This window comes from Calonectris borealis, chromosome 4, assembly GCF_964195595.1.
Source record: "Calonectris borealis chromosome 4, bCalBor7.hap1.2, whole genome shotgun sequence".
Lineage (NCBI taxonomy): Eukaryota > Metazoa > Chordata > Aves > Procellariiformes > Procellariidae > Calonectris > Calonectris borealis.
Genome location: NC_134315.1, coordinates 12,504,665 through 12,523,889, shown reverse-complemented (window position 1 = coordinate 12,523,889; position 19,225 = coordinate 12,504,665). Strand labels below are relative to the sequence as shown.

Sequence of the window (19,225 nt, the reverse complement as noted above, 5' to 3'; positions counted from 1 at the left end):
AAACTCTAATCTGGTGGAATTTCTTTGATACTCTTAAACGTAACAGAAATGAGTATGAGTAGGCGAATGACCTTCCAAGTCAAGTCTTCACAATCTTCTGTTGCCAGTTATATGGGTCTGCTGACTTTAAAGTGTTTACCATAGCACATGATGCTTAACATCCTCCTGGGTTACTGAGGGACTGGAAAGTATTTCCTCACATCGCGGTGATAAAAGCACGTAAACAGAACAAGAACTACTTGTTGAGTACTTTTTTTGCCTCGTTATAAACAATTTTATCATCACAGCTTGTATTTTTGCTATAGGGAATAATGACTATCTATAGATTCTTGTTTTCATTCTTACATTTTACAAAAATAACGGATTACACCGTTAAAAAAGGTTTCATTCTCAGGCAATGGTTTTCCATTGCTTATGTACAGGTGGCCCCAAAAGACCTCGTGGAGGCGGCAGGGCCAGGGTGCGGTATGTGCTGTACGGCATATTGGCAGTAGAGCTGCTTTTCTCCAGATGCTTTAGGAGGTGTCCTGGCCCATGGATCACTCATTGATATCACAAGGCACGTCTCTATCGCAGTCACAGGTCTGACCAAACTAGAGCTCCATGTTGGTCCTTCCACGGGCTGTTTTCCAATTCCTGGTTATCTCCCCGTGGCACGTACACTGCAAGCAATTACCCTCCTAAACAAAATTATCATTATGAATTGGGGTGTTTTCTCTATCAAGGAACTTACAATTTAAAAATATAAGGAGGAATAAGAATGGATATTTTATGATTTGGCAAAAATGAGTTTTTAGCAAAGCTGTGAGTACAGAGAAGATGACAAGCAAGTGAATGAGTTGGGGAGGGCACTCTGCAGGAGGATGGAAGAACACGGGCAGGTGAAGGGGGCTATTGCCCACTGACACTGGGTCTTTGGAGTCTTCTGCAGATCTCAGCAGATGCTGGATACTAAAGTTGACTATAGTTCCCAAACAAAAATATAAAAAATATGTGTAAATTTGCTTCAGGAAATCTACTGGGAATTGTCCTAGCCACACACTTGCTGGTCTATTCTTTGACAAACACAGTGAAGAAAATCCTGATGGAAACTGCATTTATTCAAGAGAGATTCATGCTGTGGCCATGCTGAACAAATGCAACCAGACCACAGAAATTTGGGAAAGAAAAAGGCAAGGTAGCCAGCAGAACTATTGCTCTCAGCAAAAACTGCATTCATCCCTCTTGCTGCTTCTGAAAGGAAATGATGTGAAACACTCTGCTTGTACTTGATAAACCTGTGACTTGACTTGCTTGGAGAAGAGTGGAGCTTTATGCTTCTGTTCCCACTGGCAGCGTTGTGGGCAGCCTGCTGTGATCACAGCTGACCTTCCCGTGGCTGGATCCGTCTGTCTCAGATTATACTATCACATGGGTGGCTCACGCAGCGAGCTCGCCTTTGCTGATGGTGCTCCTTAGGCCAGTGAACCGAGCTAAAATGATCTGGAGCCTTACTCCGATCTCAGGCTAACGAGAGTTGGGAATAACAAAACATTGCTAAGGCCCATGGAGGTGCAGTGCTACAAGAGGAAACACAGCCCTCCGTGATGGTCCATACGGTTGCATCTGAGAGGGAGACCGGTCATGCTGATAGCATGTGCTAGTATTAAATCACCACTCAGGTTTGAAAACACATTAAGTCAGTAAAGAAAATACATGGATAAAGGCAAACAGAAGAGAAGCTTGCTACCCTGCAGAACGCATGATAAATCATTTATTACAGTGGGAAAGAGGCTTTCAGACAGAAATGGCAGCGTATGAGTCTACTTATCTCTGCAGAAAACAAGCACCTCTGGGAAACCTCTATCCACAGAACTGCAGCTGTAAAGACCCAGTAGGGCTTCCATCTGGCTCCCTGAGTCTTTCACCTGACACCATCCCTCCTACAAAAGGTGGTGTTAAATATTCATGTATTTATCTTGCCACATCAGCAAGGGAGATGTGTGCACTCAGTGTCCCGATGCACATGAACAATTTGGTTTTTTTCTGATAGAAAAAAGCTTTTTTGCTTTAACTGTCACATCAGCAGAAATATCACATCACAGAGGAAACCAGTTTGAAATACCCTTGGCAGGTAGGTGGTTTGACAAAGCCACAAGGAGGAAAAATGCCCCTATCCGGGAGACAAGCCATCCCGGGCACAGGGGAAGCAGTAGGCTGGGGCTCTTTCAGGCCTCCGTGGACGCAACTTTCTGGTGACAGCTTTAGCTGCCTTCTGTGGCAGCTGGAAAGGACAGATTCCCATGGCCAAACTGTTTTGGACTGAAGCTATTTGACAGCCTTTGACCCAGCTCCCCAACCACGTTAAAATGACACGTAGAACTTTGTTTGGCGTTTGAACTGGGAGGGAAATGACTCTTCTGTTCTGCCAGAGGCCTTTTTTATTTAATGTCCTGTAGAGAGGAACAAACTGCATATAATAATGACATCTTGTGGTAGTTGTTGAATTATTGCTCTATGATTTAGTAGAGAATTGGATGCCAAATTTCATGACATCTTTCTCCCCCCATGCTGCAACTCTGCAAGTTCACACTTACAATTTCTGCTGCTCTGAGAAGCTGGATGTAGAAGACCTCTAGAACCTTTGGCTTACTGTTGACTTCAGAGGAAAAGGACATTTTGCTCATTTGATTATGCAGGTCTGGCTTAACATACAGGTCAGAAATTCATCGTGATAACTGATTGAAGAATGGTTATCCAGATATTCATACAGAAAATATTAGAGTTTTGATAATTATTGCGTGCAGAATGGCTCTGGCCCATAGAATGAGCCTGCTTTTGTTGCGCCATGGCTTTGTGCTGGTTGTGAGAGTAAACGGGGATAGCCTTTGCTGGCAGCACATAGAGCCCAGCAGCTGCTGAACACCTGGCACTGAGCTCGCAGTCTTGGTGAGCAGCCACCGTCACCCCATGGCAGGGGTACAGAGATGTGGGGTGTTGTAAAGAGTAAATCCCCAAGGCCTCCCAGTACCCCTGCTTCGATTTTACTTATTTCAGTTTTGGTGCTTGGGTGTCTAACTCCTGCCACTAACTGTGTGGGTATCCAAGGATCCCATGAAGCTCTAAGCTTAGTGCAAGCTGTGTGACAGCTCGTATTAGTGTCCATAATTGTGACATTTTACTGAGTATCCCATTTGGCCTGCCCATAATCATGTTCTACTGAGACACTCTGCAGTGCTTGCTCCAGTCGAAGTCAGCAGCTTTTCAGACCAAACACCACACTTTCCTGCCAGTTTGTACAGTCCTTATCAGCTTTTATCAGGGAGTTTGGATGTTGACTAAATAGTCATAATAAACAAGATTAGCAGGAACAGCTTAGGGATGTATTTCTACAGAGGTGTCTGTTTTTCTTGTGGTGTATTTGGTGGGTATCTCTGGGGCTCACCGGGTCTTCAGTTCTGTTCTACTGTGACACAGATGATTCCTCAGGGTTTTTTTTTGGATGAAGGTGGCTTAAGCTACATGCCAAACACCTTTGTTTTTTCTTCTGGGCTAGAAAGGCCTCACAAATAGACTTATAGTCTATATGCAAGACTTATACACAGCTCTGCTTCCCAGCTGTGAGGAAGGAGGCAGGGAAAGACCATATAACTTATGAAGAGCTCAGAGGTGATGGTGAAATTGCATGCATGTAAGACAGTGAAATAATGCTGCTGATCAATTGATAGTACAGCATGTGGAGTGACAGATCAATGCTACTGGTCTGTGCATTTTACGTAGCAGGGCATCTCTTCCCCATGTGCCCCTTTGTCAGAGATCCCGGTGTTCACACTGGATATTGGGCATAATTTCTCTGCCTACTTCCTTCAGGTCTGCACAAATGCAAGAGACTTGCTGGATTCCCTAGAGATACAAAAAATAGATGAAGATAATAATGAGACTGCATTATTCCCTAATATCTAACGATAGGTATTTAGCTGTATTGATCTATTTTTTTTCATGGGATGATGCCACCTATTGGACATCATTAAAAGAGGCAAAACAGTTCAAAGAAAATAAATACTTTACACTGGGTTTTTTTCAGCAAAGGCGGCTCAATTTTTAACTATTTCCTACAGTTCAACAGCTAGACAAAGAGCTTCTATCGGGACATCCTGAATTATGGTACCTCATTAGACTAGAAGAAAGAAACAGAAAAACCACAGGCAACACTATCTCTGGCAAAGAAAATGAAGTTCAGAAAAAAAATACAGGTAAGGTTTAACAAGATAGTTTTTATCCATTTTTCCAATGGGACTATAAACAGTTTCCGCATTTTGATGTTTTTGTTTGTTCGCTTTTTTTTTTTTAACTGAAGTGCGTTGAGAGAGATCATCTTTAATTGACCTTGAACTTATGGCAGTAAAATTATTAATATTTAAGATCAAGAGGTCTGGCTAAGAAGTTATCTTTACTAAAAGAACATTCTTTTCGACTAAAAGCTAACAGTCTGTGATTGTTTCCAACTTCCCACTTCTGAGCTAAGATAACACACGTCGTGCCACTACGACAGGCTCCACCAAGAGCCATCTCTTCATACAGTCATATTATTTACTGTTTGATTCCTTAGAATTGCGGCAGTTAGCAAGCTACCTAAGGAGTCTATGCCTCCAGGGATGGATATCTGGCTTTGTTAACATTGAAATGGTTGCTCTTCCTCACCTCTTTCTTTCTTTTTTCTGAAATGATGTATAGATTGGGTCTCTGCAATCAGCTGGCTAAGAACAGGGGAGCAGAGGGGAAGATGCTCTCCAACTGTTTTCTCACTATCATCATAGTTAATAAAGCTTCTCTCTGGCCTGTCCTAAATTGTACTTGTATTACTACGCACTTGGCATCCCCAGGTTCTCTGACAAACTGCTCTTAAAAACACAAACAAAAACTTTAAAAAAAAAATCTGTTTAGTAAATAAAAGTACCTTGAGGTACTCTGAGAAATCTTTTTAACACTGGGCTTTCAATGCATTCTCCAGCCATGAAATGTTTCCTGAACTGTGTCAGATTTAGATGGAATCAAAGAAGTCTCTACAGAACTACTTGGTCACATTGTGGCAGTCTGTGAAGACTTACAAACTTTCATATATTGACACTGCAACAATAGATGAAATTATAAAACCCCGCAAGGACAAGGGTCTGATTCAGCTCAAGTAGAATTCAACACTCAAGTACTGAAATCAGTTATTTAATAACCCCAACCATAATTCATCCTTGATTAGCCATAAATAACACTCAATTTTTTAACTTACAAAATAATCTCTTTGGCTTGATAGGATTGCTCACAACAGTAAGGGCAACAGGAATTAGGTCTTATCAGTACTTCAGTTCATAGACACAATAAAGGAAAAAATTAATTTGTTTTTCACAGCATATCTAAAACATAAAATATTTTGAATTTTCAAAGCTTTGTTAGTGTCTCTTCCATTTGTGAATAAAAATATTTGATAGTTAATATAGCTGAAAGAGAAATATCCTAATATGTTCAATAATGCCTACCACTGTTGTATGTTCTTATAAGACCATATTTATAATAATTCATTTGAGTATATTCTGACCTAAACCACAGATGCAGTTTCTATGTGTGTCAACCTATCCAAGGCTTGATACTGGTTTTGCAGTACTGAAAACGTTATAACCAACCAAGAACGTATATAAGACTTACAAGTTTGCATTACCATACATTTTTTTAAAAAAGATGTATAAATGAGTTGTTTTCAATTAATTTTACCTATAGAGTATACACAACTCAAAGACACATTATCTAAAATCCCAATCCTCTCTTGCACTGAAAGAGCAGTCAAGTAGTTTAACACAGAGGCATATGAAGTAAATCAGAATAGCTTCATAGACTTCAAAGGGGCTGTCGGAAATGATTCGTATCCCTTAACACAGGTTTATCACTGTTGGTGTTCTTGATGTCTTTTTTCTTTTTTCTTCACATTCTCTTTTATTTTGCTTTTGTTAAGCTTATTCATAATCCCTGGTGGGAAATGTTTTTTAATTATTTAATTTCTGTAATATGACAGTAAATTCAAGAGACTGATTGGAACATTTCTTTCATGGAAACTTTGCAAAGCAGTGATCATAATGAATCTTTATTTTTTTGTATTTAATTGAGTAAATATGAATAGTGTGCAGATGTGTTGCTCTTGCTCCTGTCATTATTATGTTAACAGTCCCTGAGACCAAGTTGGACTCGATTTCAAAGTTATTTTAAAACTTGGCACTTCTCTATGAAAATCTCTTTCATTTTCAGTGTTTGACATATGGTCTCATTTCCTCCTGATGTTTGAAATATGGTATCCATCTCAGGCCCATCCAGCCTCTTATAAGTTGTTTGGTTTACAATCTTGACCTCAGCCTGCCTGTAACAGGTTTATTAATACAAAATTCTGCCCACCATGAAGGTCTGTTCAGAGCTTTGCTGCCTTGAAGGATCTCTGCCCACATATTTTTATATAACTGCAAAATAATAATAAAAAAGGATTAATTCATACAGACAATAAAACAAAGAAAACTTCTGCAAGACAAATTATCTAACTTATTGGTTGAAATGAGATTGTGATTGAATTTCTAGATAACAAATGTGAATAATTATGTACAGGCATAAATACAAAGATAAAGCACAAACCTTGAAGTACTGTAAACATCAGATACCTGTGTAAATCATTTAGAACATCCTTGGCATAAGAGCAGAAAACCAGTAACCTTTATAATTTCTTGTTTTCAACTTGACATGAGTTGTGTTATCAAAGGTAGAAATTTGGAAACAAGGTTATATTAAGCTAATAATTGTTCTGTCCAAACCTGAAAACTGTGTCTGACAGCACTCGTGCATGTCGATTTTTACCTTTATTTCAACACGTTTCTGGAAAGTAACGTAACTTCTCTCCCAGACATGAACTGTTTGACCTAAGCATAAAAAATTCCTCTCTCATAAGCAGAATGTTAATCATCTTCATCAATTTGCAATTTTACGTGGAACGGTTAAAAAAAAGTACATGGGAAGTAAATTCTGCAGAAGTATAATTTCAGCAATATTTGGCAGTTCATAATTAACTGAAGCTTAAAACTTTAAATAATGTTATAGAAAGATGAGGAAAGGAAGGCCTTATTTTCAGCAGTAAGTTGGAATACAGTATAATACAATAATAAGATAGTATAAAAGCAGTCAGTGATGTGCAAAGCCTTTCTTCTGCATCAAAAGATGGCTTGGCCCTATATATTTGTGATTATTTAAATAAATATTGAAATATATTTAATATTAAATATATTTTTACCTTGATTATGTGGGCTAGTGTTACCTATTTATCCCATTCCAAGTTTGATTTAATATTGTCTAACTATTTCTAATTAATCTTGAAATAAATGTGGCAATACCTTCGCATACTTAAGCTGAGATTGTCAAAGCTTCTATGGGGAAATGATGTCCACACCATCAAAGTTTCTTTTAACGAGAATCTGAATTCTTATTCACTGCTTAAAGCTGCCCATAACAAATTTGGAAACTTTTCTTCTGCTCCAATTATGATCTGTGGCTTGTGGTGCAAGGCACTCCACTGCAGTACAACATGGGTTATCCTGAATTAAATTCATTTTCCTGTTATGCTTGGATAATCTATTCTTTACCATACTGTAATTTTTACTAAAATGTTTGCATCGGTTTTTAGAAGTTGCAAAGATAGCAATGAATAGACAATTAAATATAAGACAGCCAGGAGACAAGGAACTTTATTAAGTATTTTCTTTGAGTGAGGGATTGGCAGCCTTTTTCATATTTCAGTTGAAAATATTTACACAAGTTGAAAACCACAGACTTAGAGGCAGTTCAGAAAACCTTCCTGAATTCCGCAGAACATGGGTTTAATATCATTGCTTGAAATTATTTTCTCAATATGACTCAATGAATTTACAAAAACCTTACCAAATATTTAGTACATGAGGAAGTCAGTAATGTTTAGAGTCATATCTGCGTGTCTCACACATGATATTCCTAATATTAATCTCTAGTATTAATCTCTAATATTAATAAGTCTCTGTGGCTTCTGTATTTGTGTGAGCTAAGAGCTAGCCAAAGAGGAGCTAGCCAAATCCATTACATGACAGCTTTATCAGCTGCTGATAAGAACTCTCCAGTTGACTGCTAGAAAGGGGGTAATATTCTAGGAACAGATCACTGTGTACTTGCACCATATTTTATATTCCTGCCTATAGCATCTGCTCACAGCTTCTGTTAAAGACAGAATAATGGGTGAGAATGGGCTTTTGGCCAATACAGATATTCTTAACATTCTTACAGATGATGTTCCTTCTCTCAGAGTTACCTTTGGAGCTTCCCTCCCATGACCTCTTTCATTAATTCGATCCTCAAAAATCTACAGAAATGGAAACAAAGTTTCCAGTGATGATTATAGTCCTCTTGTTAAGATGGCTGGATATGTAGAGCTGTCCTTTCCTCCTTTATTTGTAGAGACTGTGTTACCAAAGTAATCATTCTCTTAGGTCAGGGTCTAGTTAGAAACATCTGGGCTGCCTTCTGTATTGCTTGATCACCATGGGAACGATGGACAACTTTAGACTTGAAGACACAGACAGAGAATATTGAAAAGCGTTGAGTACACTTGACTCAGCAATCCTGTCAAACTTCCTGGCAGTCTCCCCAGGCTCTAGTGATTCTCTACAGGGTCTATCCACACTAAACCAAACTACCGTACTGTGACACTAGTCTCTACATAATAGTTATCCCACAGCTTGGCTCTGCTGAGTAGGGTTGGCCAGTAAGCAAGAATTTTGGTTTGCTGAGGCTTTGGAATGAAATACAGCTCTTTAAGTATGTCAAGGAAAAAAAAGCAGAGAGGGACCATGACCTAGTATAGCCAAATCCATGGTGCACCCACATCCTGAATCCTGCTTGTAGGTCTGGTTATGACACCTCAGAAAGGATATGGCAGAATTAGGAAAGATAAACAGAAGGAAAACAAGGCCTGTCAGAGGAATGAAAAGGCCCCCACAGATAGTCAATGTATACGGACTGGGATTAGGAAGTATTTTTTCACAATACTCAAATTATGGAAATTATGGTGTCATGGAAGCCAAAAGACTGCTGAATTTGAAAATGGATGGGAAAAATGAATAGAGGATAGATACATCTGTGGCTATTAAACAGAATGATACAAATACAAGCTATGGCTTGAGATTTCTTTTAAACCACCAACTGCCAGCAGTTGAGACACCAGCGAAAGAACACTTCAATATTTCATCTGTTTCATACGGTGTTTTCCTTGGCCTCTGTCAGTTACAGAGTATTCTGTGAACTGGATGCAGCATGGCCATTCTTATTTTCTTGATTCAACTCTTGCTTTGTGTAACTTAGACTATATAAAAAAGTCTGTCTCAGCCTTAACAAGGATGGATTATATATTCATTAAAGCAAGGAGAGGTGCTAATGAAACAGCATCCTTCAAGCCTGTATTAAGATTACTGACACCCCTTGGGTAATGCTGTACCTTGCACTGGTTAGTACAAGATACTCTGTCATATCCTAGAATTCCCACTGGATAAACAGAATTCTCAAAGAATTGTGCAATTTCTGATATATTTTTTAACTGGAATGAGTTTTACATTTTCCTTTCTCTTATTAAAATAAATATTTTTATGAAGAATTAAAAGAAAGAAATAATTTCTACACCATTTATATGCACATCACACAAACTGGGTGTAATATGAATCCCAATAAAGGCAGCAAAAGTCCTAGGCAGAAAAGAAATACACCTTACTACCTCTCCAAGACATTAAGCTATATACTAAAGGAGTCTTAGGAGATGGTATAATTTATTTTTTTTTGTTCAGCAGCACAGATGCCCACAAGAGCAAACTAGAGGAATACTGTATAAGTTTCCCATTGAAGCCTATCTCCAGCAAATACAAAATGTCATTTTTTCCTGACATCAATTTAACTCTGGTACTTTCCACTGAAAAATTGTCTTCCTTTTCTTTTGTAGCTGTGAAGTTCTTGAATAGGTTATAACTATTTACAGGCAATACCCTTCTTAATGATTAAACTTACAAATTTTAAAATGGGTTTTCTTACCTCTCCATTAGCTTTACCAATGGGAGAGTTGAGAATGAAGTCAGGAGGAGCAAAGACATCAACCAGGGCAACCGCATCATCTTTCAACTGTTTAAAAACAAAAGACATACATTTGGCAACTTCTGTAGTTGTCTATGGCTAGCTGTGAACTACAGACCAGCATAAAGATTATTTTCATGAAGTACCAGCTATTGGTAACTTAACAGAAATCCACAATAAAGAGTCTAGATTTATTTTGCTTTTTCAATTCCCAGGGTAATTGCCAAAAGAGACTGTATTTTAAATGTTTTCCTCCTTTGCTTACGGGTCTTAAAACACTTTTTAACCAAGATGGTACTGCTTACACACATGAAAACATATACTTTTGAACTTTAAAAACATAACGTCCAGATTCTTCTTTGAAATTTTGCTTACCTGCGAAGAATATAATCAAGTTTGAAAAGCTTTTGTTTTGAGAAAAAAAATTCATGCGCTAACACAATAATGAAATAAATAGAACTGGACTGCAGTACTTCACTGGCAGTGAAGATTGCAAGGCCACAAACGATAGCGTGTTATTTTGTAAGATACAATGTTTTTTGTTTTTTGGTAACTAAACTAGGACTAGATTCAGGGTCAATGAGTTACTAAACTTTACAGGAAGTTATTCAGAAACTATTAATGTATTATCCTGCTAATTTACCCCTTGAAGTACAGAATAACTGATATATCTTTTTTAGTATTTATATACTATATTATTATTTAATCACAACAAACAATATTGAAGGCTTACCCTGTAGCAGAGCTCCAGAATAGCATTCTGAATAAATCTACCAGCTTGTTCACCTGAAGCATAGCCACCTGCAAACACATTCACAAAGCAGCTTACACCAGTTAAGATTACACTGATACAATCCTTTTACAAAGGAGTTTATCAGTTCAGTATTCAAGAGACTAAACAGATGCTCCTGTGTAATTGGATTGACTGTCTTTCATTAATGAGTTGACTGCAAAACCATTAATCTAAGACATTTGGATCCTTTTGCATTAACAAGCTACACTACAGCATCTTGCTGCCTATTCCCCATCCTCTCCCCCAAACACTGGACCACAGCAAAACTTGTGAGCTCTCCATCATCTCTGAGCCAAGAGAGAGTCTTTTGGGTTAATTTCTCGCTCCGGATTCCTGCTCCCGAAAATTTTGTCCAGAATGATTGTTTCGTATTACACAGGCAATAAGAAAAATGCTCTAATCTAAATCCTAATAAGGATTCCCTCCCCCTGCCAAGATACAACATGGAAAAAAAAAATCCTAATCTTTAAGTTAGGACTTTTATAAAGTGACATGCACGGGATATTCAAGGAGCTGATCTCACCTTGGTAGAGCACAGCCAGATGTTTACTTAAAGACCAGAGTCCATACAGAGCACTGAGATTCTTAAGCACTGGCTGCAGAGTAGATGGTATGCTGGGATCACGAGTGTAGTCGTGGTATCTTTGTAAGACAGTTTGTTCAATAAAAGCAATGGCTAATGATCGACAGTAGTACACCTTAGGAAACAGAAAAGAAGGACACTGAGTAACAAAATACAAGGAACCAATCCTCAGCTGGTGCAAAATGGCATTGCCCTGGTGAAGTTAGTGGAGATTTGTTGATTTAGATCTGCTGATCTAGCCTGAGATTAAAGAAAGTCTAAGAAGAAACTCTAGGAGAAAATTCTTTCTACAATGTCTTTGCAAAGGTTAGACATCAAATGCCTCATGAAATGCCTCTTAGAAATAAGATCCTAATTTTCCAGTGTGTTCCAGTTTGGGTACTCTCTTATACCAATCCAAAGGGAGCACAGATTGTATACCTGTCACCAGTGTAATTTGGCAGTTGCACGCAGACTGTATGGGCTCGAGTAGCTACATCAGAGAGAAGACCATGCAAAATCAGGTTTGCTGACTTTAGGATCATTAATAAACCCATATAATTCTAAGAACGTAAAGGTAGGTTTACATTTATTTAATACTATGCAGAGTTTTATAAAGAGGATAAAATCTTCAAAGTGGTTCAGTAACCTATTGAAAACTTATTACAGTCCCTTCAAATAACAAATGAAAAAATCTGATCATGTTAGCATGAGTGGATTCTGTTTATGGATTGCAATAGATTGTGGTATGTTTTGAAAGAACTACCCAGCTAATCCTTGCCAACTATCTGATCAGAAAGGCAAGTCACCAGCTATTGTTAATATGGAGTATAAAACCGTAAGTGATTGTACTTGCATAGGACTTGTCAACTTTTATATACTACACCTTGGCTGTATCTTGGCATATGTCCTACCATGAAATAGACTGCTGACTTCTTGTTGGTGAACAGAAGGGGCATATGAAACCACTGCTGTTGTGGCTGATTTGTTGCAATGCTGTAAACTGGTGTTTGTTTTCAGCCCAATTGTTCAGGTTTTTTTTTCATTTAGAATTATTTGATTAGTTTTCTTTTTTCTTTTAAATACTTGCATCATCCTTGCATTTAAATCCACAGTGGCATTTAAAAAAGGCATATTCCAAACATTACTGTCTCTCTCTTGATAGCTGTTCAGTGGCATACTTACATCCAAGCTCAGATACAAGTATGAACTGCAAAATACACATCTATTCTCTGCAGGATTAGGGAGGACTTCTCCCTTACTAGATGGACTTTTTTAGATATGACTGTCAATTCCCTAGTCAGAAGGAAATAAGTCTTAACATTGCAAATGAAGCATTAAGAATTAATTCTCTATTCTTCTCCCCTATAATTCTATTTCCTTCTTCACCTTTGCTTGCACTTCTATATTGTTTCTATCAAGCTATCCCCAAACCAAAATAACCTAGGAATCTCTTCCAGATCTCCCATAGCAAGAACAAATATATATTAGTCAGCCACTGGGCTGACAGAAAAGTGCTTCTTCATGCCCAGAAAGTTTTAAATCAAATATGTGCACATCTTTAAAGCACAGCTTGTAAATAATTTTCAGATGTTTTTGAGGCATACCATTTAAAATAAAAAGTCCTAATGTCCTGAAGATGAACTGTAGAGCGAAAAGAAAACCTAATGACCTCAGGTGTATCAATGCCTATCTTAAAAGCAGTTCTGTGCCTAAGTATCTTTAAATTTTAGAACATTTGAACATAAAAGAGAAGAGAACCTTCATACTTCTGAGCAAGCAACATTCTCCCTAACACACTGCCCCTGGCACCAGCCTTCCAAGAGCTGGCCAACTGACAGGCGATCCGACTTGAATTTCTGGCAATTCCCATTCTGAATTTGACCCTGAAGACATTCTCAAATAAGCTGCTTCTATGGTAAAAACAGGAAAGATTTCCTCCAATCTACAAGTGGTTTCATACAGACCATCCCCTGTTGAAGCTAGGCTGGCTCTTTCTAGGTACAAAGTTCAATATTCCTTCCTGATGTTTTTTAATGAGCTTTGGAGATAAGGTGAATGACACTGACCACCTTCAAGGAACAGATCTTAGTGACAAATGACAAGTATTCTTTCCTTGGATGTGAGCCAGTTTTTCTCATGGAGGTCACAGAAGAATTTGGGGAGCTTGGGGATATACACTGAAATTTGGAGTTAAGCCATTCCTAGCTGTTAAAACTCTTTGGTGAGAGAGTGATCTGCTGTATGTAGATTGTCAGTGTTTCCTGCTCAGGTTCCAATGTTGTCAGTCTGGTATCTTTCACGAGTACTTTGCACTATAGAAATTAGAGATGGAAAAGACCTATTAGGTCACCTAGTTTACCTACCTGCCAGAACAAGATTCCTTCCTACAGTATGTATTTGGCCACAAGAGCAGATGGAGATGTAATAATCAGATGCTGCAGTAGATTTAGTAGTAGTAGATTTAGTTTTCAGAAGTTGTGCTATCAAAATTACAGACATCACCCAGCACATGCCTGCAATTTTTCTGAAGCGAAATATATCCTGGAAGACTTCTGCTGATGGTAACTGTCCTCCTGCTATCATGTTCAACACAATGCACATGGACAGGTATTACATTTTATTAGTTATTTGACTTGCTGCTTTATGCTTGAGGAAATTGTACTTCATGACACAAGAAGATAAAACTAACAGGATCCGACAAACTTGGATGAAAATAAGTAAGTAAAATAAGAAAGTTGAATGTGTACTACCTGACAGTTGTTTTTTGCCTCAAAATCACTTCGCCCAGACTGCCTCTCCTTGCTCAGCTTTTGGTCGCTTTCTTGTAGCAGGTAGCAAACCAGCCATTTATATGCTGCTAAAGGAACTGTGAAAAAGAGAAAACCAAAATTCTTAACATTCATATTTATAATGCAAGAAGTCACATACAGATTCTACTGCAGTCTCAGTTTTTGTTACCTGAGATGAAAAGTGAAAGTGTTAATTAATCAATCCATTAACATGACACTTTGCCCATTACTGTAGATGCAATAAATAACATCAGGGTAAGATAGTGTGCCTTGGGGCGGGGGGCCCTCAGGCTGCTCCCACTTTAACGGTTGGACTTGATGATCTTAAAGGTCTTTTCCAACCTAAATGATTCTATGCTTCTATGATTCTAAGACAGTCAGATTGTAACTGCACAGTGAAGACATACCATGCCTGACCACACACTAGTTCAAACTGACCCCAAGCTAAAAGACAAGGTATAGCCACAGCTCAATTTAGACTTCTGACTCGATGGAAGTTTTTTAGCTTTTTATTTTCTTCCTGTATTAAGACTTAGGTCTGCAAGGTACTCAGTCTCTTCTGAGAATACAAGAACAGAAGACAGTCCACATTTTGTGGAAGCACATGACTTCTAACATTGCGAAGGTGGCTGAATGTAATCGCATTTGAATGACCTGTTTTGTACATAAGTGTGTTATATTTTTAGAGCAGCCTGGAACTATTAACAAAAAAAGTACTTCAGCATAAAGTCCTTGTATGAATCCTGCTTGCTTGTGTCTTAGCTTAAGATTTAACGTAGAATATTATTTAGGCAATTGTGAGTGTTCACATGCTGCCTAAATTCAGGCACCTAAATTAACAGTCAAGTTTCTGACAGAATGGAACCATAAACAGATTCAGGTATTTTTAAAACTATAGTCTGGTTCAGTAGGTATTACAAGAGAGGCGAGAACATGTGCTTAAGTATCAGTTTGTGCTCTGCTGAATTTCACAAGTTGGAGACATACAACAAAGAAGAAAGGAAGCAGTTGTTTTGAACTACTCTTTTTCTTAAAAGTCTTTGTATTTTGAAGTTATTCAGATTTTACCCCACAGCTATTATGATACTACCTCATTTGGTACTATGCATCATTATCTGAAGTTCAGCTTTTTTGCAATTATTTGAGCACTGAAGTGGTTACTGAATTCTAGGAATCAACTCGATTGCCCCTTATATATTAAGACTGGAGCTTCTTCCCCCAGTATGTTCTCAGTTTCACAGATTCACTTTTGTTCAGTGCCCTGTCACTATCTCATTATCTGCTCATTTATTTGTTAATTTTTGCCTCCAAGGATCAATCTGGGCTCACAGTGATACAAAAGTGGGAATGGCATCTCATGTCATACTTGTTTTGATTATAGCAGAGTAAGCCAGGAAAACTGCAGGGAATTTTGTTTCACCATTATTCATTTTCCTCTATGCAACCAAAGGCAACTGTCAAAAGCAGACATACTTAGAGCCTTTTCAACATATTTCTAAATCACTTGTATGGTTTTCTAAAATAAGATATTTTAGTGACGTAAGGTAGTGGCAATCAATGCCCCCTACAACAGTTTCACTTGAAAACAACAATACAGTGGCAAAAAAACTAGATCACAAATGCTATTTTAAAGGAACAAAAATGGAAGAAAAATATCTGATGCTATCCTCCATTCCCGAATTGAGGCTGGGGACAATAGGACATATTTTGAAATGCAAACTGTTCTTAGTAAATTGAAATGCATATAATACAAAGAAAGTCAGCAAATAGTAATATGACAAATATCTAATAACTAGCAGAGGTTGAATCTCAAATCTCTGGATCCTTTCCTCTGGAAAGGAATTTAAGATTCTAGAATCAGTTTAACAACAGCAGAAGGCTACCTGAGGAGTCCATGCAATCTTCAACACTAGCGGCTGCGAATTTCCAGCCAAGGATATGACGGTAGTCTTGCAAAACATTTATTGTTCCAAAAGGGGATTCAAAAGGAACTTTATCTGAAATACCAAAGAAAATAAAAACGATTTATGGGAAAAGAAATCAGAATCTTTGGAACTAAAAGCCTATTACAAAGCCATGCATACACTTGATAGACCAGATGCAATTAGGCCACAATATTTATTTTATTATGGCCTAGTCCAGCCAAATGATGACTGGAGGACAAGTGCTGAAAAACCTGATATCACTGCCTATAAGCTCCATGAGATTCAACTCCTCTTGCTGAGTTTTCCAGTTCTGTAAGATGCTGGTGAAACTCACTGCTAGAAAATTGAAACAAAATCTAGAGATCTACAAAATGTACTGATGGATATTGCTACCAAGTTAGGCGATATGAACTGGTTTAAGTACAATGAGCAGAGAGTACTCAGACTTACGATGACTTTAGGAGTAGTTCCATTGAACTAAACTGCACTTCTCAGGGAATAAGATACTACTTAACCTGATTAGGGATGGCAAAACATCTAGCTAGCTGCTGCAAGACTTAGGAGAAAGAATATTTCTTGCAGCAAATATCTGTGTATTGTGAATGTTATCATATGATGGAGTCTGTAGCACATTATTTATGCTCTACAAAATGATTAAATGACTGTCAATTGCTTTCAGTATGAAATTACCTCCTAATTCCATTAGCTACACACTGTTGGGTCCAGCATAGGATTCCACAATGAAAACTTACCTCTTATGCAATTCATCCAGCTCATTAAGTAGTTGCTGGTTTGCTGAAGCAGGACGTTGTTATCTCCCTCATATGTGCAGTTTGGATCATTGTCATTTCGGATTTCACCCAGACGATTCACTTAATAAGAACAAGTGCACCATTTAATATATTGCAATGTATTAAAGGAAGCTAAGAGGGATTAAATAATTATTCTGTGACAAAATGCAAGAGAGTTGTCTGTTCCTCTATGTATAGTTATTGTTACCAACAGATGAGCTTGAAAATTCACTGTTTAGCTTGTGAAAATGAATATACTGGAAAGATTTTAGAAAAGTGTGGCATTCAGCTTACAAGGGGAATTTTCATCTATAAAGTCTGCATCTTTATTTTTGGAACTGAGTCTGAATCACATGTATAGTCTGTCCAAATGCTGGTGCAGATGCTGCACGGGTTTAGGGTTTTTTTGTGGTATCAGGTATGAAATGAACTTTAAAAATATGGAGAGGAGGAAAAAACCCTTTCTAAAAATATTGCTAAAATTCAGATACCATGACACAACAACAGTCAAAGAACACATCAACATAACCATTCTCTTTCTGATCAGTGCGTGCAGTAGTCTGTAACTTACTGGCAAGGTAACCATGTCCTCCACAAGCTTCTCGGCACTCCTGGGCTGCCTGCTGAGCAGTCCAAGACAACAGTGGTTTGCTGGCAGCAGATAAGGCATGAATCTCACGTCCCGAATCAGTCTTTGTGAAAAACAAGTTACAAGTGAGTGATAACTTTTACACAAAGTAAGTTTGTGACCAGTTAAAGCCATAGCTACATGTTCTGCTTTATAATGAAGAAAAGAGTAACTGGCAATACATACATAAAATTTTCCGAGATGTATGCAAGCATATTTTTTGCTGCTGTAAAAAAACCCCTACCACAACTGAAAACCCTTCAGCACTAACTTTCTTATATGGCACAGCAATAATTTGTGCCAGGTAATGGACACATGGGTACATCTTAGCTTAGATGTGCCAGCTGACATGGCATTGCATGGAGTAGTTCACTGCTTGCTGATCTTTCCCTCCCAAAGATGGAGAGGCGATGGTTGAAGGTGGCACGTCCAGAGAAAGCTTTGTCCCCTCTGTGACATAAGCAATCCCTCTCTCCCCAGACAGCAAGAGGATATTTATAATATTTACTGCTTTACATGGTTTTCACTGATCTTTCAGGTATCGATATTGCAAAGAGTAGAAAAACTTAAATGTACCCTCTCAATTTCCAGAGAATCACAGTAGCCTGCATTTACACTAACTCTGTTGGCCCTACTTTGAAAATGTGCTTGGAATTCCAGTTTTTGGAGATAGTGAGTTGATACTACCAAAGCTTGTTTAAGAGTAACTCCCTGGTTGTTTTTGTTTGTTTGTTTGTTTTTTAAGATCTCCTGTAGAACAAAAGGAATTCATAAGGATTACATTCTTAACATTGTCAACAATCAGATTCTTTTCTATCACAATTTTTTTTCTGATAGCCACTGTTTTGCCTAAGATTAGTGACTGCACTGGAGAACTCCAGAGATAAAATATCAGATTAAAAAAATCAAACAATTCTTCTGTGGTTTGTGCGAAGAGGAGAAATTAGAATACCCGGCTATTAGTACACAAATCCTTCATAAGCTTTATTTTAGTTGAAAAAAGCCTGAGTGTTTAAGTGAGATCTGAGCAATACACAGCCAGTGTGTAGGCCCTAAAAATGAATATTGTCAAAATTTTTAAAATTAAATAAAATTTATATGCTATAAAAAAAACACATTGCAGTTATTTTGGTTGAGAATCAGTCCTTGCACAGAGACAGACAGATCAAACTACTTCCTCTGTAACAGGGTGATTTCCAATGGTCTGATTGTGGATGAGAAATTCAGCATTAAGACTCAAAAGTCTTAACTTTTTTCTAAATTAAAAAATATTTATCCTAATGCATGAATGTGAATTGCAAACTCAAGTCAGACTCACAGAGTCTGTGCAGGAATTAAGAATAGTATAATTTCAGAAAGTCTTTGATATATGCCCCCTGCAGTATCATTTACAACAGATATAAGCATTTGCATTATCATCATATATTTATGATAAACAATTCTGCAAGGGAACATAACATTAAATCCCACAGAAATCAATGAAACTTTAACCACTCCGTCAAAACTAATTTGGATGCTTTTCTGAATGCAGCTTTAATCCTTACTTTGTATGTCCCATATTTCTGAGACATTGCTCTAGCATTTTCATTGT

At 37.8% G+C, this 19,225-nt stretch overlaps 1 protein-coding gene across 9 annotated transcripts in view; it reads right to left on the bottom strand.

The window, feature by feature from the left end:
- Positions 1-1,757: 1,757 nt before the first annotated feature.
- Positions 1,758-19,225, bottom strand: part of ACOX3 (acyl-CoA oxidase 3, pristanoyl) — a 41,277-nt gene continuing 23,809 nt past the window's right edge. For 6 of the 9 annotated variants that reach the window (XM_075148640.1, XM_075148642.1, XM_075148643.1 and 3 more), the window contains 8 exons: positions 17,578-17,698; positions 16,968-17,087; positions 16,174-16,287; positions 14,252-14,367; positions 11,460-11,634; positions 10,877-10,944; positions 10,105-10,191; positions 5,179-6,476 (listed from right to left, as the gene is read on the bottom strand). In XM_075148640.1, the coding sequence (XP_075004741.1) occupies positions 6,357-6,476; positions 10,105-10,191; positions 10,877-10,944; positions 11,460-11,634; positions 14,252-14,367; positions 16,174-16,287; positions 16,968-17,087; positions 17,578-17,698 (921 nt within the window). In that variant the 3' untranslated portion in view covers positions 5,179-6,356. Of the gene's footprint in view, positions 3,883-5,178; positions 6,477-8,338; positions 8,593-10,104; positions 10,192-10,876; positions 10,945-11,459; positions 11,635-14,251; positions 14,368-16,173; positions 16,288-16,967; positions 17,088-17,577; positions 17,699-19,225 lie in introns of those variants that run through there. The other 3 variants (XR_012673449.1, XM_075148645.1, XR_012673450.1) reach the window with 3 other exon arrangements.